This window comes from Drosophila mojavensis, unplaced genomic scaffold (assembly GCF_018153725.1).
Source record: "Drosophila mojavensis isolate 15081-1352.22 unplaced genomic scaffold, ASM1815372v1 contig_136, whole genome shotgun sequence".
Taxonomy (NCBI): domain Eukaryota; kingdom Metazoa; phylum Arthropoda; class Insecta; order Diptera; family Drosophilidae; genus Drosophila; species Drosophila mojavensis.
The window spans coordinates 21,577,501-21,602,788 of NW_025318667.1; the positions used below are offsets into that span (position 1 = coordinate 21,577,501).

General features: G+C 40.4%; 1 protein-coding gene across 1 annotated transcript; it reads left to right on the forward strand.

The window, feature by feature from the left end:
- The first annotated feature begins 21,455 nt into the window (after window positions 1–21,455).
- On the forward strand, window positions 21,456–22,044 carry LOC26527200. Its single transcript, XM_015161666.3, has one exon. It carries the CDS (start codon window positions 21,560–21,562, stop codon window positions 21,707–21,709), a length of 150 nt encoding a protein of 49 aa, XP_015017152.1. The 5' UTR covers window positions 21,456–21,559; the 3' UTR covers window positions 21,710–22,044.
- The last annotated feature ends 3,244 nt before the right edge of the window (window positions 22,045–25,288 follow it).

Genomic DNA, 25,288 nt, shown 5'->3' on the forward strand with positions numbered 1-25,288 from the left:
TATGGCAAAAAAAAAAAAGAAAAAAGAATGGTATATAGCGGCGTGACATAAAATAAAATGTATCTGCAAATATCTTTGGCCCATCTTAATATTTATTTGTATTCGCATTTATATTGCGTCCATTTGCTTCGTCCTCGTTGTCGTTGTCGTCCTGCTGTTGTCCTTTTTGTTCGCTTGTTTTGTTTTTACAGCGCACGTAAAATTGACCACAAATGGTGAGCACATTCCTACGACTGCCGCGCCCCCCCTTCGGCCAGCCCCTTTTGCCCCTTTTTGCTTGACTATGCTCTATGTCTATGTGGCGCTGCGTCGCGTCGCGTCGCCGGTCGTCGTCGCCGCCGCCGCCTGCGCAACTTTCATTCAATGTCCGTTCAATTACACGCACGATTTCCGCTTCCTGCGGCGGCGGCGACACAAGAAATAATAAAAAACGGTAAAAAAAAAACACACACACACAGCAGAGCAAGGGAGAGAGAGAGAGAGAGAGAGAGAGTGAAAAAACGAAAGTATATAGATATATCTATGTGTGTGCGAGTGTGTGTGTGTGTGTGTGTGTCGATACTTTCGTGTGCGTTTATTTGACAAATATAAAACACATTTTCACCCTGGCAGCGCAGATGCCGCCAAACGCCGGACTTCAGATCTAGATCCAGGTTCCGATCCAGACGACCAAGCATTAATAAAAATAATATTTTTGCTTGCCCTTAAAGTGTTGTGCGTGTGTGTTTGTGTGTGTGCGTGTGTGTGTGCTCTCGCTGTAAAGTGGCAAAAACACAGCGGGCGTTGCTACGAAAAATTGTCGAGCTCAGCAGGAAACGTTGCGCGTCCTGCGATGTCCTTGCCTTGCAGTTGCCAGCCATCAAGTTTGGGCCAAGTTTTGTTGCCACTTTGCAAATATTTGCTTGTCGTTTCGGCTGCGCGCAAAACACTTTTGCAACAAGAGCCCCAGCCACGCCTGCTGCTCCTCCTGCTGCTCCTGCTGCTGCTCCTGCTGACCCATCTTCAGTTGCGTTGCCCCTTCCTCGTTTTTTTTTTTTATTTTGTTCCATTTCCTTTTTTTCTCTCTCTGCTTCGACATCTTTTTCGCATGTGTCAAAAACTTTGCAAACTTCATTACGGTTATTTGGTAAGCGCGCGCCACAGACGGACACACGCCCCCCCCACCAGCCACGCCCACACACACACCGGCACACATGCAAATGCAGCGCAAATTAGCAAACTGCTTACCAACTGCAAGTTATTACCGTTAATTTTGTTTGCGTCAAAGTTTTGCTTAGCCTTCGGATACCCATTACGTTACGCACCCTGGGGTATGCGGTGCGGAGTGCTTGGTATAGCATAAGTATGTCCCACTTGATTTAGAACGAAATATATCTATGCATACATACATATATCGATTTTGATCTAACATATCGATAACATTTTTTCGCATTTCCCATTCCAGGGTAACTTGTCGTTCATCATCCTCGAGCTATGATCGTTTCGTTTGAGTGACTGTTCGATAGTTGGCCAAAGCGATGGCAAGTCATGCTCTCGCTGTGGGCGTGGCCAATCGTTTGCCCATCTACGGAATTACTTTTGGCCAGTTTTGATTCTGTCTACGTTTTCCTACACTTTTTTCCCCCCTTTTGTTCCGCGCTCCGCCCTGCAAAATGATAAATTATTTTGTTTACTTGGCGTGTAACAACTATTTTCGTTCCTACAGCCGCATTGATGAGCAGAAAGTAGGAAAGAGAGAGACAGAGAGAGAGAGAAAGAGAAAGAGAGAGGGAGAACGGACTAGGAAAATGCAGTTTTAAATAGTTTGCAAGCAAACATCTCTTGATGAAGAGCAGAGTGAGATAACAATGATATTTTTCAACTTTTCATGAGCTCGTACTTTACTTCGTTTCAGGAATTATTTATTGTAGTAGGCCTTTTATTTAATTTCTTTATTTCATAATTTCTTGATATACACACGTCTGCTATTGTTCACATTCCAGCTTAAAATGTATCGATCCTCCTCTTTCTATTACTCAAATTGGCATGTTCCATATCGACAGCCTCCTCAGCCACCGATATGGTTAACTATCGATAGATGTGTATCTATCGATGGTTAACCATAATGCTGTTAACTTAAATCTAATATAACATAGGCTAGTAACCAGCTACAGTATACATAGGCTAGTAGCCTGCTACATTATTTACATATTTAGCAGGTTATAGACTCCTTTCTATGTCAGTAAATAGTTGAAGAAAAAGGCATTTAAGAGTACAGTCCATACTGTTCCGGTATATGTGTATATTTGACTTACACTTCCCAGAAGGTGCTGTACTACAGAGGGTGCTGTACTACAGAGGGTGCTGTACTACAGAGGGTGCTGTACTACAGAGGGTGCTGTACTACAGAGGGTGCCGTAGTGCAGAGGGTACTGCAATTGGGACTGTTCGATGATGAAATCAATTTGTATCTCTCTCAGATTCTTTCTTTAGGAGAGAACAGACGAATATTTCATTAACGGAAGATAACGGTTGGTAGATGCTAAACGCCTAATATTTGATATAGAAAGTTGTCGAGTGGGCCATCCCATCAGGGGAAAGGTACTTGTGGGAGTGAATTTCGTGCTCCAACCTGAGGAAGCTTGAAATTCAAAGTATAATATATGTATATAAAAATACATAGTACACACATAAACATCATCGATCTCTGCTCAGCAAACATCTAGCCCTACCTTTAAATGAAGCAACTCATTCTTAAGAAACGCCCAGAGCATATCCTGCATAGCTCACATCAAGCTCATCAACTGAGCCTACGGAAGGTAAAGCCTGGTTCAACTCCTATTCCCAATGAGCTACAATCCATTTCCTATGGGTCTACGCCCATTATTTTGCCTTCTTATCGATAGGTAATGCAATCCCCATTAATCGATGTATTTCTCGCTTCAATTTTTAAATATAATATCTTTTGGAAAGTTTCCTTTAACTGAAGAACTCTTTGGCTTTAAGTTTCTGATGCGTCTTCCCACTGCCACGTTGCGGGGTACGAGGGGATAAGGCGTTAACTGAATTACACACTTTGTGGCTGTTGCCAATACTTTGTTTCTTTTGAGTTGTTTTTGTTGGGTTTCGTTGTTTTGTTGTTGCCTCGTGCCTTCGCGCTGCTCGCCCAACACCTCGCTCTAGAGCGCAAATCCTTTGCTTTCACACAGCTAGCTGATTTTTCAACTTTTAATGATGCGCTCTTACCAAAAAGTAATAGCTGGAACGAATGCGATGCGCTGCGTCGTGCTGATGAAAGCTTGACACTCCCAGGAAGACTCCCCGCTACCCACATCCCACACTCCACACCCACTTCCCACTATCCACTCACCCGCCAACAACAACAACAAGAGCAAAGCAGCTAAGCTAGCACTGCGGCAACAGCGAATAGTTTTTATGCGTTTTTCAAGAAGCTTTTAACGTTTTAATGGACACTCGCTGAAGGCATTGGATTGTGTGTGAGGAAGAGACACTCTGAAATGGAATTGGAATTGGAACTGGAACTATGTTGGGAATAGCTCTAGGCTCTGGCGCTGGCTTTGGCTCTGGCTCTGGCCTAGCTGTGTCTCTGGCTCCGACTCCTGCTTTGGCTACTGATAAGTCTTTGGCTCACAGAGTCTGCCCGGTTTTACGAGCGAAAAGTGCTGACTGTTGTCCATTTAGTTGCTCCAAAAATTGTTGACATGAAACTGTCGCCATTGTCCTGCACACCCTCCCCTTCCCTCCTCCCTAGCCACCCGGTCCACCGCCTCCTGCTACAGCTTCAGCCACTGCTGCTACTCGAGGCTTACGCTGGCCGTATGCTTGTGGTAAATGCTAACAGTTTTTGTATAATTGTCAACAAGCAGCGGCAACAACAGCAACAACAATGAGATATAACGTAAACAAGCAAATGCGCATGAGAAAATTTGCGCAAATGTCAGCACAATTCCTAAGCACCAGACCGAACCACCCAGACTCAGACCCAGACCCAGACCCAGACTCAGGGCAGACCCATCAGCCGACCACAAGAACGCAAACGAGCTGGTAACAAACCAAGTGCCCACAGAAAAGATTATATTATGTACCCCACCCACACACACACACACACACACACACACCATCTTTATGTATATAAATTTGTGTGTGTGTGTTTCCATTTATTGAGTTAACTAAACAGCAACAAGCAGCAGCAGCAGCAGGAGCAGCAGCAGGAGCAGCAGCAGGAGTAGCAGCTAACGCAGAACTCAAAACTCGAACTGGACTTTGCTGCGTAACGTTATTTCCGCACAAGGATTAAGCACTTGGCCAGCGGCAGCTAGCTGTTTCAGCTACAGCTCCTGCTCCTACTCCTGCTTGCTCCTGCTCCTGCTCCTGCTCCTGCTCCCGTTGCTACTACAGCTCCTGTTCAAGCTCTAGCTCCTGGTTGCCACTTGGATTATCATTTTGCTGAAATAGCAAAGCCATTGGCAACGGCAGTGGCAACGGCAACGGCGACGGCGGTCACAATAAAAATGCAAAAGGTGCGACGACTCATCAAAAGCTGATGTTGTCTTCTCCTCACTTTTTCTTCTTCTTCCTCATCATCTTCTCTTTTGCCCTTGCCTTGCCTGCCCGGCAGATTTTTCATCTTAGATAAAAAGTGTAACTTAAAGCCCAGCAGCATACGCTGAATGCACAGCTTAACGATCTACATCTATTTATATACTCATTCATGAAGTGAGACGAGTATATTGGTTTTGTGCAGTATGAATCCGACCGTCTGTTAATTCGTGCCCTGTAATACCCTTTCAGCTTCATCTAGACTCTTGACTCGCGTTAGAGGCGTGGCAAAACGAAAAAAAGCTCCATCTACCCACAAAAGATTCCTTGAATCAAAGGAGATGCAGCTGGGTGCGTATTATGCAGTCGGTAGTGCTCGACGGCATCGTTCCTGCTTCTTCTCTGCTTGTTTGTTGTCTAGTCATTTTTTTCTTATAAATATATAAATACATATGCATATATATATATATATATATATATATATATATATATATATATTTTAATGCACTTGTTGTTGTTGGAGGTGCATAAAAGCTGCTTACAGTTTGACAAGCACTACCTGCTGCACCGCAGCCCAAATGATTGCCAAGACAACGCGTACACACACAGAGAGAGAAAGAGAGAGAGAGAGAGAGAGAGAGAGAGATAGTCACCCACACACACTCTCTCGCTCTCTCTCTCTCTCTCTCACACACACACACACACGCAGTGCTGGCTACATTGTCTACTTAGTTAAGTTGTTATTTTTATTACGTTCCGCCTTTGGCAAAGACCTGCGGAGAGGAGGGCGCCCCAGATGCTTCTGCCATTATGACAACATAAGTTTAGAGATAGATGGAAACAAAAAGAAAGACAAAAAAAAAAAAACAAAAAACAAAAACCGAGCGAAGCTGGGCGAACACACACAGGTGGAAAGTGGATGAGGCTTCACCAGGTTGATAGTGGAAATTTCCAGCGTTTTAAGCGCTTTGCAATAACAACAGGCGGCAGAGAAATGTCGAGTAGTCGAACCGATGCATAGATAAGGAGAGAGGCAGCATGAATGTTGCTGAGGGAGGGAGACAGACATAGAGAGAGTGAGACAGAGAGAGAGTATCAAAGAGATGGACGTCATATCCTTAATATACCCTGTACATATGATAAAGCATACATAATCAAGTAGACTAAAAAGTTGTATCAGTGAATGACTTACTGATTGACTAAGTGATTGACCGACTGATAGAGTGATTGACTGTTGGATTGCCTCTACAAACCGAAACATGAACTCAAAACAGAATTTTTGATCTATATAATAGCTAACTTAATCAACTACAATTTGGACTAGCTTATGATTGATTGATTGATGTATTTTTGGTGACAAATTCACAGTAGAGCTGGAAGTTCAACATTCATTCCTGAAATGTGATAAAACTAGAAAACGTTAACTAAAATACCATTTAAATTTGATTTTGTGGCCTCCGGTCCGCTTGAAGTCGAAATTATGTCGAGAAAGATATCCTCTTTAGCAATCTAAAGTTCATTCAAATTGACCAGAAGAGTCTAACGGATAAGGGATTACGTCTTCAATTAAAAAATCCAATTGGATTCTTAGTTCTTAGTTTTATCTCTCATAAGTTGAAAATATATTAAAGTGTTCTTAGAGGGTATATAAATGTTATCCGATAGTAGATAGAAATGCCTGCGTTGCTGCAGGGCAACAATGGCAACAGCAGGAGCAGCAGCAGCAGCAGCAGCAGGAGCAGAATACAACATTGGCGACAACAAGGACAAAGAGCGTGGGCCACGATGAGGATATGCCAAGCAGGACAAAGCATTTGCAGCTCTCTGCTTGATTTCATTGAAATTGCTTGCCAGAGCACTAGATGGCAGATAAGCCAAGGGTAGGAGCGACAGGAGCCGGTAGGGATGAGCTTGGGTCACAAAACAAAACAGAAAGCGGAAAAAGACAGTCATGGTAAGTAGCCATAACAGTTAGCCAGAGCTAAAAGAAAGTAGATCAGAGCGTTGACGATAGCTTAATAGCCAAAATAAAGTAGAACAGGAGGGCAGCATTCAAGCAGCACTCATGAATGCACTCATTGAATGAGCTTACAGCTGAAAGTGCTTGATCTTTTGTTCTTTTGGCCGAAGAGTTAACCAAGCAGCTGAGTCAAACGAGCAACGGAGTGAACGGCCTAAGTGAAGTGATTCGCTATTCTCTTCAAATACTTAGGTGTTATAGAACCCTATTTTTCGAATTATTATTATTTGATGCATTATTATTGGTTGTCATTGTCATTATCATTATCATTGTAATCGTAATCGTCATTGTCATAGTCATAGTCATTGTCATTGTCATTGTCATTGTCATTGTCATTGTCATTGTCATTGTCATTGTCATTGTCATTGTCATTGTCATTGTCATTGTCATTGTCATTGTCATTGTCATTGTCATTGTCATTGTCATTGTCATTGTCATTGTCATTGTCATTGTCATTGTCATTATCATTATCATTGTCATTGTCATTGTCATTGTCATTGTCATTGTCATTGTCATTGTCATTGTCATTGTCATTGTCATTGTCATTGTCATTGTTATGGTCATTTTCATTGTCATTGTCATTTTCATTGTCATTGCCATTGTGATTGTCATCTCTCCTTATTACTGCTATGGAAAAGGAATTTCCCAAAATTCAGACACAAATAAGTTGTATATTGTACGCTGTTATCATTTGATATTATATATCTAGCTAGAATGCCATTTAGGCTACTCCCCGCATTGTTTTCCGATGACTTTCCGTCGCTCCCAAGCGTCGTCCGCTTTGCCTTTTAGCCCATTGTTTTCGTCACTTACAGTTACAGCTAGCTGGCTGCCGCTCACATGCCTAGTGGATGGGACCAAAATTGAGTGCGCGGATGTGAAGGACCTGCACAGGCACAAGGACAGCCACAGGCTGGCGTGTGGGGCCGGTAAGGCGGCGGTGCGGTGGGCGCACTTGATGAGAGCTATGAAAATACCTGCAAGGAAATTATACGAAAACTGAACAAGCCAAAAACAACTCGGGTTGTTATTTTAGAGTTCAAGTTAAAGTTAAGCAGCGCCGGAGGGCAGACGGACGGACAGACGGGCGGACGGACAGACAGGGCAGCTCGTCCTGCCAGCCAGCCAAGGACTCTGCAGAAGCTGAAGCCGCCTAAACGGGCAGACGACAAGCGGCAATGAAGTGCACTTCAATGTGAATGTGAATGTGAATGGAAAATGGGTGTGGGCATTTGGCTTTGGGTGCATTAAGTGTACGCTGTGCTGAGCTCTGTTGCTTTGTATATATATATATATGTGTGTGTGTGTGTGTGTGTGTAGAAGTTGTCATTGTCTGTGCTCGTATCTTTGTAGAACAATTTTGCCTGAATGCAAGCGGCAAAATGCTTCAATGAATGAGTCAGTCAGTCAGAGAACCAGAGTAAGAGAGAAAGAGAGAGAGAGAGAGAGGGAGAGAGTAAGAGAGTAATAGAGAGAGATAGTGCATGGGCATTGCTTTTTGCCCGTTTCTATTCCAATTGCAATCTCAACAGCAGCAACGCCCCCTGCTCAGCCGCCTTCCTCGAATGACGCGAATGGCGCAAAAGTTTTTGCAGTTGACTTAAGTGATGCCAAGTGCAAGTGAACAATTGTTGTTGTTGTTGCTGTTGTTGTTGCTGTTGCTGTTGCTGTTAGTGTTGTTGCTACTGCAATTAGTGCAGAACGCACTATTATTATCATTATGAATTTTAAGCAATCAGCAGCAGCAGCAACAACAACAACAACAACAACAGCTACAGCATCAACAACAATTGAAACTTTAACTTCATCGGGCAACAATTCAACTTAAAGTTGGCTGCCTAGGGAAGTCCTTAAGAGCACAGCCAGTGGGCGGGGTCCAGTGGGCGGAGACTGTGGGCTGGATTGGCGGCTCTTCAGTTTGTCAGTTTGTCAGTGGCAGCGCAGCCTTGTCTGTCGAGTGGGCCGTCTAAAGTAAACACAGGCAACAGCAGCGCCGCAAAAAGCGCCGCAATTGACTTTTGTTTTTATTGGCGCTGCTATTCTTCTATTTATTTATTGTTTACCTATGATAATTGTGCTATTTATTTATGGCGAGAGCAGCACAAATGCACGGCGATGCTGCAAACTGGTGGAAAATACACGAAAATATTTACCTTTGCCACTTCCATGGCGGGCAAGGGATTCAAGTGACTGACTGATTGAGTGACTGACAAATTGATTGACTGATTGATGGACGGTGACTAGTTGACAGAGCCACTGATTGACTGACTGACAGTTTAACTGAGGGTATAGCTAAACTGTTTGGTTGATCCCTTGGCCGATTGATTGACTGATTGAAGGAAAATGTCAGCTGACTATTGTCGTTAGTAGTTGATTGAGTTTGATTGAAGGAATATCTGAACTGATTGTTTGGACTATTGGCCGATTAATTGCTTAACTTACTAAATGACTGAGATATTGATTGACTGAAGGAAAATCTGAGCTGGCTGTTGTTGTTGGTTGACTGACTAGCTGATAGACGAATGCGCTAGCTGATTGAATGATTGAGGAATAGGCTAGCTGACAGATTTATTGATACACAGAGTAGCTGACAAACTGAGTGACTGATAGAAGGGCTGGATGAATGACAGATTGCTTGCTATACACTGACAAATTGATCAATTGACTGGTAAACGCAGACTCCAAGACCCCGCAACTTGCTGATTGATTGATTGACTGATTCCGTATATCTTAAGTGAGTAATTCAATGATTGACTGTATAGAATAGCAGCAAACGGTATCCCCTGGTCGTGCACTCCCTTCTTTGTCACTCCAGCTTGCTAGGGTTAGATAATGCAGATACATAAATGTTAGAGTATATTCTTTTATGATTGCGGCTCAAATCGTATTTGGGTGCTGGCCCAGTTCTGATTATTGATAGAAGCCCACATAATTGACAGCTGCCAGATGATGTTGTTGTTGCTGTTGTTGCTGCTGCCGCTGTTCCTGTAGTTGCTGTTAACCTTCACCCTTTGGCCGAGGGGCAACTGGTCGAGTGTATTTGAGCCCGGTCCCATTCGGGGCAATATCTCCCTGGTTACTGTACAACAGTTGTATCTACAGCGCCAGACGCAATTTGTATGCAAATTTCATGAGAATCTCAACACATGCAAAAACAACACACACAGAGACGCGGAAACACAAAAAATAACACATACGCACGCATACAATAAAAGCAAACGCATAAAAAGACACGAAAAAAGCATTGCCAGAGCGCGAGTAGCTCCAACTGTTGTCAACCCAAGGGGGTGGGCTGAGCGGTCGCTCGGTCGTTTGCCAATGATCGAAATAAAAGGCGAACATGCAACTTAATAAGAAATGACAAAACAATTGAAAACTTTTTCGGCGCCGCTCGCAAACGAAAGAGAGAATGAACGAAAGAGCCAGACCTAACGGTGAATGTCTTGCAAATGCAGCGTCTTAATGAGAAGCAGCCCCAGCAGCTTGCGCCTGTATGTCTGTGTGTGTGTGTGAGTGTGTGTGCGTGTGCTATTAGCACAAATAAGTGCCAGATTAGCCGCAAGAGAGGAAGCGAGGCAACCGCACATACTTACATACATACATATAAAGCAAATAACAATAATAGTAAAAGAAAAAGTGAAATTAAAATTAAATCTGCGCTGAGGCATTCTCACTATGTACACACTTACATACACACATACATGCACACACACTTGCATACTCCTTGTCTTGAGCAGCACAGCGCTGAGCAACTCTTGCGCTCCCGCTTGCACCCACAGGCATGCGGTGCGCCAACCGGTTACCGAACAACTACATTGCTCGCTCGCTCCTTTGTCTTCTACTATGCTGCTGCGGGATTTAAGTGTGACTGTGACTCTGACTCTGACTCTGACTCTGTCTCTGACTGTGGCGGCAGAAAAATACCAAACATACCAAAGCCACTTTCTATGCAAATTTTTATGTGTTAAATGCATTTTGTTGGATTTAACATTCTCGCTGATTTTTTGGTTTACATTTTTGCATACAAATGAAGCCTGCGCTGCCATCAACGAGGGAGGTGTGTTGTCTATGTGTGTGTGTCACTGTGTGTGTGTCACTGTGTGTGTGTTATTTGATGGTGGGGACAACAGCAGCACACACAAATTAGAGGATTAAGTAGCTTGGCTGCTGCTGCTGCTGCTGCCGCTGCTTCCATTTCTGCTACGGCTTGTGCTGCTGCTGCTGCCGCTGTCGCTGCTGCGGCTGACGCTGCAGTCGCCATTTGCCATTCGCTATTCGCCGTCATGTTCATTGTCTTGACGGCGAAGAAGCAGCACCAGCAACTGTGGCAGCGCCGGCTGCGGCGATGGCGGCGGCGAGACAATTACGCTAATTCGCCTGAAATTGTTTTGCATTTTCCCAACGCTGTCTGCTGCAGCCCGCATACGTAAGTATTTGCGCGCTCGCGCGTGTGGCTCTGCATGTGTGTGTGTGTGAGTTGGATCGAAATCTTTTCAACGCTTGTTTAAACAGTTAAATTTGATTGCGTTGTAAATAAGAGACAAACAGAAAAGTGAACACGGCTAAGCCAACGCAGCCAGCAGACGGCGGCGATTGGTGTGAAGCAATCTATGCATACATTTATCTATGCTAAAATAACCGTAAGATCAAACGACCCCAGCTAAATTCAAGATAACGCCAATACAAGATGATTGCATTATCTAGTCCGACAACAAACAAGCAGGTTGCAAATAATGTAATTTAACACGCATATTTAACTCGATTATATTTACAGTTATACAGTTCAATTAAAAGGGAAAAGCAGGCACATAACGGCATATGACCAATACATACATGGTATACATAATACGGTACATAAATCTCATATATATTTTCTCATATATTCTCAGTTAAACCTTGCTCATAGGGTATTTGCTAGTCGTTGCCGTTGCTCGCTCCAGCCGGTTCATTCATTAAAAATAATGAGAATTGAATACAATTATAATATTGGCTGCTGTCATGATGTCATCCCTAATTATAATTATCATAATGGCACATGTTTTATGCAATTAAACATTGATTTCAGTTCGTTAGATATTATTGAATAGCAAACATTACATTCGATTCATTCGCAGCATCATCAAACAAACAAACAAACAAACAAACAACAACAACAAGAATAACAGAAAACGTGAAAATAAATAAATAGCAACAGCAAATGGGTTGCAAATGTTTTTTTTTTTTTTTTTTTTTTTTGCCCATACAATACGTATTTATGCACATACATTCAATAGTTGAATTCGACACATGCATTAACTTAAGCCACCCAACCACCTTTACCACCTCTCTGTTTTTGTTGGGTTTTTTCCGATTTTGTTTTGTTTTTTGTTTCTGAGCAACATGCATTATAATTAATTGATGATGTTCTTAATGACCCATGTCGCTGTGAAAACATATTTTTAACAATTAAACTGGTTGACGATCCAGAGAAAGAGAGAGAGAGACAGAGAGAATATAGAGATAGAGCTAGAGCTTATGTACATCTCTTCGTCAGCTCAAAATATTTATAAGTTATAAATATATAACAAAAATGTAAATAATAAAAATAAATAACAATAATAAATAAATATAATAAGTAAATAAAAATATATTAAAAATTGTATAATTTCTGGATTAATGATAGTTTATGAAATTAGAAGATTATAAGCTATGTCTATCTCTCTCTATCTCTCTCTTTCTCCGTCGCTCTCTATCATTCGCCATTCCGTCTCTCCGTCTCAATCACTCTCTTTGCTTCGCGGTCTTTATCTATCTATCTCTCTCTCCTTCTCTCGCTCTATCTCTTTTACTCTCGCTCTTCAATGAGCCTAAAAAGTTTTAAATTCGTTTCATTTTTTTTTTTTAAAGCTACTCGAAATATAGCGCTAGCTTAACAATTACAAATTTCAAATTGCATTATTAAATTAGTAAATGGGCATGTGAATACTTGATATACCCATATATACAAATTGGAACAAAGACTTGCACATATAAGATATTTTTATTCCTCTGCCCGCTTAACTCTATTTCCCTCATCGCTCTACCCAGAGTTAGTACTTGTCCTGGTACTTTGGCATATTCTTTGCATCAGGTTTTCTGCATTTTGATGGCCGTTCGCCCCGCTATATGATGGAGCTCATTATCTAATCCCATGTTGGCTTCCCATGCGATTCAACGATATGGAAACAATTTCTGAGGCTTTAATAGGCGCAGCCCAACAGCCAAATGTTCTCATTGGGAATATGCTTGTGCGCGAGTGGGGGTGGTGCAGTGGTGTGCGCTTGGTAAATGGTGGCAAGCGACGTCGTTGAGGGCTGTGGGGTGAGGGGTGAGGGATGACGGTGGTATTCGGTTTTTGGCAGTTGGTTACAGCGATTGAATTTAATTAGCTTATCATGAAAGCGTATTTCACATAAATTTATCAAAATTGCTTTACACAACAGCAGCAACAGCAGCACGAGCAGTGGGTGGGGTAGGGGGTAACTCATATCGCTCACTCGCTCTCTAAGCGGCTCATGGACTTAAACGGGGTTGGATGCTGCTGCCGGGGTGTTGCCCAAATTGCATTACGGCCGCCCATTAAACTGATAAAAACGAGCAGCGAGCAGCGAGTTGAGTTGTGTTGACTCCGGCGACACTTTAAACTGAATGCCAGAGATGGAGCGCGAGAGAGAGAGAGAGAGAGAGAGAGAGAGAGAGTGACTGCGAGAGAAAGAGGCTAAAATTAAATTTATTAACGCACATTACAACGCATACACTTCACAGCACTCAAAGGCGACAAACGGAACAACGACTGCGGCAGAGTGAGAGAGAGAGAGAGAGAGAGAGAGAGACAGAGGGAGAGAGAGAGAGAGAGAGGTGCGAGCGGGCGCACAATGGTGCGGCTTGTCTGTGGGTAATAGCGACACTCTTGGTGGTTACTTGAAGGTCGCTGGAGCAAGCGGCGCCCTCTGTTTGCTTGGGCTAATAAATATTTGTGAAACAGTGTTGCAAAGTGCCAAGCAACTTTTGTAGTGCTTGACAACGGCTTGAAGGGGAAACTTTAAAAGTTGCCACTGCCACTGGGCTGAGTCGTAATATTTACGGCACATGTTATTGAGCATAAAGCTAAAGGTAGAATCAAATCAAATGGCAGCCTAGGGAATCGGGCAGCACTGAAGCTTTGTTGTACTTAATACTTACTCGGCTTGGAGTCACTAGACTTATGCTTGGGTTGATCAAAACAAGTACAGTAGAATCCGATTAAAATAACTCCGCTTTTTACATACGAAAATTCTGGACCCCAGAGCGAACTTATACGTCTTCTGGGTATAACGACGGTGCCTTCCGACTCTACTGTATATACCATGCTATAGGTAAAAGATGTGTATATGGATAATCCACAGCGATCTATGATGAATTGAACTGATAAACACTTCGAAGAGCGACCTCTCTATATCTCCCATCTCTTCTTCTTGAAGGGGAAGTGACAGCTTGAGCGCAACTATCTCTCTAAGCTCTCTACATCTCCAACCCCATAATTCCATGGGAAGGCGATGATCGCTATGATGCTGTATGAACAGTAGGAACGAACAGTAAGCCTACACAAAGCAGTTTCGAAATTAATTCGTCTTTACTTTTTCGAAGCTGAATAAAATTATAAATTATATAGAGAATCATTTATATATTAGAGATTGGAATTAATATAGCTGTAAAACTAGCTTAAAATTACGGTTGCAAATCAAGTAAATATGAAGAGGAAGAGGTTAGCTCCCTTCCTAGCTGCACTCTTAAATTCATTCTGTATTCGAGGCCATCCAAGTGTAGGCCTTATCATTTGGGGAACTACACGAAGAGAGCTGTAAAACAGTTTATAAATTGATTTATTGATTAACTGCGTTGATAAACAAAAAATTATGCAAGTTGCATGCAAACTGTATACACACACACACACACGCACACATACGCATAATAGATAAGATGGGGTTGGGCTGTTCTATTTACGCCTTATCGATGGGGCGTCGCGTCGGCTCTTTGATAGCTGGCGAACTGTGCTAATTGATAAGCGACGTTAATCGGCCGTTTGCCAAAACAAAACAACGGCCGTAAAAATGTTGATGCCACTCAAGCGCGTGAATGCTGCTCGATAAGTGCAGTCTTCCTGTTGCGTCGGCCGCCACACCTCAGCCCGAGCCACACCCACAAGCCGCAGTCACAGCCGCAGCCAACGCAGCCCGTCCGTCCGTCTGTCCGTCGACGTCTCCGTGCGTCCCTGCGCCTGGCGCGCGTTCATTTGTAGTGTCAATGCGATTATTATGATTATGTCGCTTCACCTGATGCACACGATGCTAATCGCTGGCTTGGGCCTACGAGCACCACCCGGCACCACCCGGCACCACCCGCCGCAGACCACCCAGCGCGCAGCGCCCAACAGCGCCCAACAGCGGTGCTGCGTGCAATTGAAGGCATTTGTGCGTGAAATTACATTGAAAATTTAATTGTGCACACAAAGTGCAGGACGCTGTGCATTAGATACGCAAAATTTGCTCATAAATTAAAATGCACACCATGGATCAGGACAAAAGGCATGCCCGAAGCACCCACGCAACTACAAACCACCCAGCCCCATCCCCCACCCGTTCAGCGCCTCCTGCTAACCAGCAGAGTGCATACAAATGTAGTTAACATCCAACTGACATGTTCGGTTCGAGTAGAACGAGAAGTGTAATTATCATTTAAATGAGTGTTTTATCAGTGACCAGACACCAATACCCTGCATCAAGAGCGAGAGAGCGAGAGAGAGAGAGAGAGGGGGGGAGAGAGAGAGATGAAGCATATCGAATCTAGTACACGGCTTGACAAACATGGGGTACTACAATATATACATATTGACTTTGATTTTTTAGTGAGAGTACGGTCTATAGAGAGCAATCTATATCTATGTATATTAAGCTCTAGTCAAATATCTACATAATGTGAACTGAACTAGTGAGTAGAGATTATAGATAACTTTCTTGTATATCATATCTTAGGGATAGCAATAGTAAAAGTACGAGGTATAAGATAGCTTGATTGTATATCAGTTTGGCATATGTTATACATAGATGAAGTATATATGGATGAACATGGGTAACAGTAGAGCGGTCTTCTATAAGGATTTACTAATAGATATCGTATTATTACTGTATTGTCGTAATGATACTGTATAGGATATCTAATGGGGTAGTCTTTGCAAGGTATTTCCTATGTGGAAGGCTTATCCCATATTGAAGATTCATTATAATAGATATTAGCATATTATATAGCCAAATAAAGAGTAAAGGATATTATTCGGGATAGTATCGTTGTGGTATAATTTGTAGGAGAGAATTATTTTATAAGATAATATGATATCTTCCATATATAGAAAGTAAAGAATATTCTGTGGCAAGGTATTAGTATGGAGTTACTCATGGAAGAGTAAGCATCTCTATGATTATAGCATATATAATAATTTCATAGATTGCAAGGAATGTCTTTTGGGATAGTTATAGGGGTGCTTCAATTTATATAACTACAGCATTCTCTATAGCTAGGCAGAAATATAGCATAGGAAATTTTAAGGGATAGTATTAGTATAGGAATATTTATAAGAGAAACTCTATTTATTCGATAGTTATGATAGCTTGATATGAGGTCTTCTGGGATAGTATCTGGTATAAGATATATACCTATAGAGCTGATTCATTCTATATGACTATAGCTTATTCTATTGTTATGCATATAGATGGTAGAGGATACTTTAAGGGATAGCAGTAGTATTGGTTTATTTGTAAGAGAGATTCCATCTATTAGAGTATAGCATCTTTTATAGTTCTCTAGATTATACAAAAGAGATTCGTTAGTACATATATTATATTGTCACATCTACCTATATGTATCGCAAATCCCTCACACTTGAACTGCTTCTAGCCTAACTTACCTTCGGGAATGTTTCTATCAACCGCACGTAACATATCCTTGATAGCTGAACTATCAACTGAACTAACGGCAAATAATTCTAGTTTCTGCGCTACATTTTTAACCAATTAGAACAATTATCTCAGTTGAAATTGTTATGCGGGCACGCGATCTATCGATCTCTGCGGCTTGACATGACATTTCGAAGTCGATGCGATGCGGCCTCCGCGTGGTATACTTAATGCCAGAGTCTTCGCCTTCGCCTTCGCATTCGCCTTCGATGGTGCCTCCGTTGGTGTTCTGGCCCTGTTATGGCTGTCACGGCGTGAACTTTGAACTGTGCGCTAGGCATTGTGTGCTCGAGCCGTGGCACTTGGAGAAAGTTAGATATTTGCCGTGTTTTGCTGTTGCGTTACGACCGCACAAAAAGTCGTAAAACCAGTTGATGCAATTTTCCAGTGCGAAAATTAACAAATACACACACACACGCATGCACACACACACACACATTCAGTTTGCGCTCGAGAATTCAATTTGTGCAGAGAAAACGGAATCCCAGTGGGTGGCGGCATTGGGGGCGTCTGGGGGCGGCTGCATCGTCTGTTTACTTGAGGTTTTTTAACGTTGAGGCCCGGCCGGAAGGAAGTGCAAGCGAATAAACCGAGCACAGCACAAATACGTCCCGCAGGTGTGTGTATGTGTGTGTGTGTGCAGGTGGGAACTGGGCTGGATTTGGCTGGCATTGCCACAAGAAAGTGGCTCTCAGGTGGTGCAGTAGCTTTTTCTATATATATATATATATATATATATACACATATATGTATATACTCTTCTTTTTTTTGCATTGGCAAAATTGGCACAAGCGGATGCGACCGACGTTTGCCCCACAACATGGACTGGCCCGCTCCGCCACGCCCGCTCGCTCGCCGGTACGGTGCATATTTATTAGGAAATTTAATTTCACATGGAAAAACGTCAAGAGCGCTGCACTCGGAGAAATGGTTCACGAGTCGGAACTAATATGCTAAAAACTGAAAAACTGAGCAACAGCAGCAGCAGCAGCAGAGGCCGAGGCAGAGACAGAGGCAGCAACAGCAGCAGCAGCAGCATCAGCTGGCATGAAGGATGCCACCGAAAGTGGCACTTGCAACCCTTTTGGCAGGCACTCAGCAGACGCCAAAGATATAGCTGCAGATACATAATCTGCTGCAGATACAGATACAGATACAGATACAACTATAGCTATACAGCTGCAGGCAGCTATATGCCATCCACATGCTCGTAGACCATAAGCAAACACAAATGATGGCAATCTGTTAGTCTACCCAGCCCCGCTGCGGCCCCCTGCCCCACTTAGCCATCCACCGAACTGCTCACACTCCGGGGAACAGTCAACGTCTCTGCACAATGCTGGCCAAATTTATATTATTAATGCCTGTTTATCTACATGCGACGATGTCGCCACCATAGATACGCTGCTAACAACCACGTGCCAGCCACCCACCACCCACCACCCGACCCAGCCCTCCCCCGCTCAGCCAGCCCGTTACCTTCCTCTATCCCTTAACACCAGCAGCATTGTCTGTTGTCTTTGTTTTCGCTGCTTTATGAGCTTCGATTAATATCCGCGTAAACAACGCGAGGTCACAACACACAAACACACAGATGCACACACACACAGATGCACACATACATATACATATAGATGTTATTTATATGCAGAAGGTTGGAAAACTTAACAATAACCAGTTAAACTAATAACTGCTGTCGGAATCGACATTATCTTATATCTAATATCTAATATCTTATATCTTATATCTTATATCTTATATCTTATATCTTATATCTTATATCTTATATCTTATATCTTATATCTTATATCTTATATCTTATATCTTATATCTTATATCTTATATCTTATATCTTATATCTTATATCTTATATCTTATATCTTATATCTTATATCTTATATCTTATATCTTATATCTTATATCTTATATCTTATATCTTATATCTTATATCTTATATCTTATATCTTATATCTTATATCTTATATCTTATATCTTATATCTTATATCTTATATCTTATATCTTATATCTTATATCTTATATCTTATATCTTATATCTTATATCTTATATCTTATATCTTATATCTTATATCTTATATCTTATATCTTATATCTTATATCTTATATCTTATATCTTATATCTTATATCTTATATCTTATATCTTATATCTTATATCTTATATCTTATATCTTATATCTTATATCTTATATCTTATATCTTATATCTTATATCTTATATCTTATATCTTATATCTTATATCTTATATCTTATATCTTATATCTTATATCTTATATCTTATATCTTATATCTTATATCTTATATCTTATATCTTATATCTTATATCTTATATCTTATATCTTATATCTTATATCTTATATCTTATATCTTATATCTTATATCTTATATCTTATATCTTATATCTTATATCTTATATCTTATATCTTATATCTTATATCTTATATCTTATATCTTATATCTTCATTTTGCATTCACTTCCATTAATTATGTTCCGCTTCAATTCAACTTTGGAAGCAAAAGGTATTCGATTTGGTCACTCGATGCTTGATAATTAATCTATTGTCCTATTGCCTCCTTTGTCTGTCAACGCATTTAGTTACTGGCCAAGTTAAGCATAATTATTTGCATAATAGCCATCATAAGCCGACTGCAGTCGTGCAGCTCATTCAATGCGCCTGCATCTCCGACTCAATATACTCAATGTATATATGAATGTATATTTATATTTATATTAACATGCATATGCTTATCATGTTCAGCATGCGATTACAGACATTAGCTCAACGCTCATGATTACATCACATGATTACTTGTAGTTGAGGCTGGGCTGACTCAACGCATCATTCACAATGCCAAGCAAAATGGATTCGGTTCAGTATTTAGCTATTGTTTGACTCATACTCATTCTGTAAGCTCTGGGCTTTTACGCCCATGCGCATTCGCATTCGCATTCGCATTCGCATTCGCATTGGAACCTCAGCAATTAGTGAGCTTAATTAGTAGATAAAGTTATTACTAAAACCTCGATAAGGCCCGCTAGCGGAATGCAATGCAAAGAGCAACAAAATGTTCTGCACTCGAAGATACCCTGCCAATGAAATTACTACGTATTTAAGCGAATTTTAATAGAAAATAGTTTCAGCGTGCGAGAGCAAAATATATGTGGAATATTTCAGCTGTTGGCGTAGGTCGAGCATTTGTCATATGTATGTATATACAATATTTCTTATTTATATTTATTTTTATATTTATATATAGCTATACTTATAGTCGCATACGTATGCTCAAGTTCATGTCGCTTTTCTGATTCATTTTTACGACCAGAACGCAACACAACCTTGAAATTAAATTTTACAAGCAAACAACAAAAAAGTTGATGGAAAAAATAAACAATTTAAAACATTTTGCCACGACGAACTGCGAAATGCTCTCAAATTAGTATTTTCGCTATTCAATTGACTCAAAAATCAAAAATATTAAATTGAAATTAAATTGTATATGTACATATACATAGATATGTCTAAAGATACAAAAAATAAATAAAAACAAAGAAATAGGGGAATGAAAAATAAAGAAACATAAAATTAACAAAAATTATATAATATACAGATATATGTATATATATAATAAATATACACATAAATACAACATTCTCTGACTTAATATGATGCATATAATTATATCAACAAATATATATATATTTGTACATATATCTGAACAGCAACTAAACGAACTAAAAAATGTTCACAGAAAAAGCATAAAAAGTAAGAAAAAAAATATATATTGGAAAAAATCTGAAAATATAAAAAATCATAAAAATATTCAATTAGCAAAAAAAAAAAAATATATATTTTTATGTATAGATATGATATATATTATTCTCAAAATTAATTTGAAAATAAAAAACCATAAAAATGAGCCAAAACAAATTGTATACAATACCTTATATTATATACATATTTATATTTATATCTAAAATTGAATTAAAAACTAAATTAACTAACAAAATGCTGCAAAAAACTGATACAAAATCGCCGTAAATAAATAATATATATTATGGGTATATAAAAATTAACTACAATATTTTCTCAGATTTAAAAAGGGCATATTAAAATTAGCCAATAATAATAATATTATAATTAGATATTAATTTTATATACAAATAAAATAATATAATAAAAAAATGTATATATATATCTTATACATATAAAATAATAAATGCCAATATCTATATTGAGATATAGATCTTTAGCTTTCTCACGCTCCCTCTCACTCTACTATATATTCACTCTCTCTTTCTGTAGGAATTTATCGTATTTTATTGCTCGCCTTTTGCAAGAACACCTTTACAAAAATTGGCAAATAACGCTCGGCTGCCGAATCGAGCTATAAACTTATATATAGACGCGTAAACAAAAACAACGGAAAACATGTTTATTCTATTATGATAGCTTGTCTAAATATATGTGAGTTCATAATCAAATAGCAAAACATACGCAGCCGCGGCCAGATTAAGAGATCTTGATAAACAAAACTGAGCCAATAAACCAATACAAATATTGCAAAAAAAAAAAAAAAAAAAAAAAAAAAGAAGCATGCAAACACACACACACACACTAGGTGGGGGAAAAGCTTTGGTAAACGTTCTTATCGACTGATCGATAATGAGTGGGCGACCGGCGGCAGTGAAGGAAGTGCATTATGTGTGTGGCTAGACTGTGGCCGGGAGCTTTTCTGGCGCAAGGGGTCGGCCGACGTGACCAGCCGCACATAGAGCGCGAAAGCTCTACGACATCGGCGACGTCACTGCCAAGGCCTGGAGCGCTTCCCGCTGGGTCGGGCCGGCGCTATATAAAGCGTCATGCAGGGCGAGCGTCCCGCGCATATTGCAAATACTAATATCTTCAGTCGGGTCGGCTAGCTCGAGTTGTTGCTAAAAAAAAAAATACACACACACACACACACACAAACACAGTATGTGGTCCAAGATTGCCATTGTCGGCGCCCTGACCATGATGGGCGGTGTGCTCTACTCGAGCGTTGTGGACAACTTTGCGTATGTGGATCGATCCCTGGACGTGGCCATGCCCAGGGCGAGGCGTCATGTGGAGCAGCCATCGGAGTAATCGACGCATGAGGGGAGTGGGATGGGGATGATGGTAGTCAAGTGAAGTGAAGTGGAGTGAAGTGAAGTGAAGTGCTTGGCCAGTGGATTCGCTTGCAACTAGTTCACTCCGTGTTGTTGTTGCAACCAAATGAACTAGTTCATTAAGTCCTCCAACAGCAGCAGCGTTGCCATCTACTCTCGGCTTGTGTTTGTACAGTCCACATGCATGAACCACAAGCGCGAACCAGCTGCAAATGAACAAGTTCTTCACAGTGCCAAGACGAACAATAGTCACAACATCAAGAAAAGCAGTTCGAGCTTTAAATTAAATAAACTTTAAGTTAACCACTTTTTTTTCAATGTTTTTTTTTTCCGTTTAGTATTTAACTTTGGCTAAGTTCCTACGCTATAAACAATATTATATTATGTGCATGCTGTAGATAGTTATTAAAAAAATAAAAAAAAATAAAACAAAAATTCGTATTTGTTTTATGAATTAGAGAGGAATGCGTTGCCGAGGTGGTGCTAAATAGATAAATAGCTAAAATTCATATAAAAAAAATAATACTAATAACAAAAAAATATGAAAATAAATATAAAAAATAAATAATGAAATAGCTAAAAATAAATATACAAAAGTAATAGCTAAATAGAGAGAAAAAAGAAACAAAATAATAAATAAATAAAAATGTATATATAATAAATAGCTCAAATAAATATAAGAAATAACTACCTAAATAGCTTAAATAAATATAAAAAAGATAAACAGCTAAATATAAATATTAAAAACCAATAGATAACCCCAAAATATAAATCCAATAATAAATGGCCCAATAAATAAAAAAAAAGAAGCTAAAAGAAATATAATAAATTACTAGCTAATTAGTTTAAATAAAAAAATAAAAATAAATAAATAATAAAATACAAAATAAATCACTAAACAACTTAAAATAAATACAAGAAATTAATAGCTAAACAGCTAAATTTAAATATAAAAAAATCAGCAAATTACTAACTTAACAGCTAAAAGAAATATAAGAAAGAACTAGCTAATTAGTTAAAATAAATATGAATATAAAAAGCTTAAAGAAATATAAAAAAAAAACTAAAGAAATATTAGCTACAGCTAAAAGAAGCATAAATTTAAATTAATAGCTACCTAGCTAAAATAAGTATAAGAAAAATAATATAAAATATATAAAATATAAAATATTGCGTCCAATAGAGCTGGATGTCATATTAGTTGAATTAGTTGAATGACAACATTACCGTATACTATATAACAGTTGGTTGGAGATAGTTAGTTTCATATCTCGATGATTTTACCCTTAGAGAATATTTGCTGCATTACAATAGATGATATATCATATACATATATCATTGTATCATCGGGGTTTGCTGACTAGGAAAAAAATACACCAAATTAAACTTGTGATTTATCGATAAATAAGAAAGGTTATCGAAACCACAAATTACAGATTTGGACCATATATTAGTTTTAAGTTTTAAGTCTAAAATTCTTGTGGTTTACGAAATCGTGGCTTTGATAAAATGGACGACGGATTGACAGACGGATGGTCGAACGATAGTGCCAAGTCACCTGCTGCCTCATATGAACATATGTATATACATATGTACATTCTCAGACATCGATAATACCAATATAAACTCAAAGTTTAAATGGGGGTTCAGGGTACAAAAGGAAAGTTTAGCTAAATAGATTGCAAAAATAGTTAGCAAGCATATGTATATATAATACATATACATACATTCACATATATATACAAATATATATATATATTGGAAAAGGCATTAGGAAATGAACAACTGAGTCGCAGCGAAACATGACGTAAGCTCATCAATGTGACAACAACAACAAAAACAAAAAAGAGAAAGAAAAATACGTTGCGAATTATTGTTATCATGCGAACATATGTTTATATAGTAGAAGTATATTTGAGCTAAATTGAAGTACTTTTAGATTAACTTTGTTGGCAAATGTGTGTGTGTGTGTGTGTGTGTGTGTCTGGGTGCGTGTGTGAGCGTAAAATGCCATTAAATCAAAAGCTGCTCCCATCAACAATCATATTTACTTTGGTTTCTCAAAACTCATTTAGGGCTGGCCTGGTGGCTCGACTGGACTGAACCGAACCGAGCCGAGCCGCATCAAATGGAGCGGCCGCGAGAGGGGGTGGGGGTTGGGGTGATGGAGCTTAGGACTGACGGGCTGCCAAAATCTGTGGGCGCACTAAAAATGACTGGCAAGCCGCAAATACTTTGTCAGGATCAAGTTGACACTCGTTGCCTATAGGATCCCCAGCCCCCACTCCAGCTCCAGCTCCTGCTACGGCTCCTGCCATAGCTGCCGGGCCTTTCCCTGGCTGTATGGCGGGCTTGTGTGTGCTGCAGGTCTCTTCTGTGCATGGCCGTTCGCATTTGACACTCTTTTTTTTTTTGTTTTTGTTTTTGACAAACACACACACACACACACATACAGAGAAATGAATAGACACAGCCACACGCAGACAGTAGCCAGTGTGGCCTCAGGCCAGCTTTGCAGCCAACATGCGTGTGCGGAGGCATTTTGGCAGAACAGATTGTTGAAGATTTGATTTTGGGCTGCCACCCAGCGGCCGGCACAATCGTTAATCTAATGAAAGATGACGTACACTGAGCGACAAATTTTGGACTCTAGCTAGCCCACACCCTGCCACACTCTTCCACTCTCTCTCTCTCTCTCTCTCCCTGTCTCTTTCTGTTCTGTTGATGTTACTTCATCCGATTTGCTCTGTTTGCTAATCATTCATCATGGCTCGCCAGAGTCGAGTCGCCAAGTAAAACAAGCTGAGGGGGGAATGGGGAAGGTGAGGGAGGCTGGCCGGTCAGTATTGATAGTTGGCCTAGGTGCCTAGGTGCCTGGTGCTTGGCGCCTGGGCAAAGTTCAATCGCTTGTCTCGTGTCGGCTTACCGTAGTCGCTGCTCGCAAATTCTCACTAAAATTTGCAACTTAACGAGTTGTGGCGAGTCCTGGTCACGCCCACAGCCGGGCCACTTGTCGCGAGTGGGCCAATAAAATTTGATTAGCCCCGGGGCCGCAGCGGCAAAATCCTTTAGGTCTCAAGATTGCAGCTGGCCAAAAAGGGCCACAAGGGCCGAAAGGGCCGAAAGGCCGCAGCAATATGAGAATTTATGTATGTTTGCCTCACTGTTTCGGCATTTGCTTACCACCACCCACCCACACACACCCACATACACGCAGAGTCGTAGTGGAAGCGTGGAAGAGAGACGGCGCTAACTATTGTATATTCATGGGGCCAGTTGGCAACTTGGCCAGGCCGGCAGGACACCGAAACGTGGCCCGAGGCCGAGCTGGCCAACTTGGGTTAATTTACATTATAAACTTTGAATATTTTATTGTTTGTCTAGGAAAGGACACAGCTGCCGGCAAAGCAGATCGTGAATTCTGCTACCAGCCACTGTCTGTGTGAGTGTGTGTCTGTCTGTGTGAGTGTGTGTCTGTGTGTGTGTGTGTGTGTGTGAGTGGGGGTGCTCATGACCAGACTGCGGCTACAACTGCCAGTTAAGACCACATTTATTG

What these genes read in the sequence shown, in the direction of transcription:
- LOC26527200 (XM_015161666.3), top strand. Translation starts at nt 21,560, where the DNA reads ATGTGGTCCAAGATTGCCATTGTCGGCGCCCTGACCATGATGGGCGGT.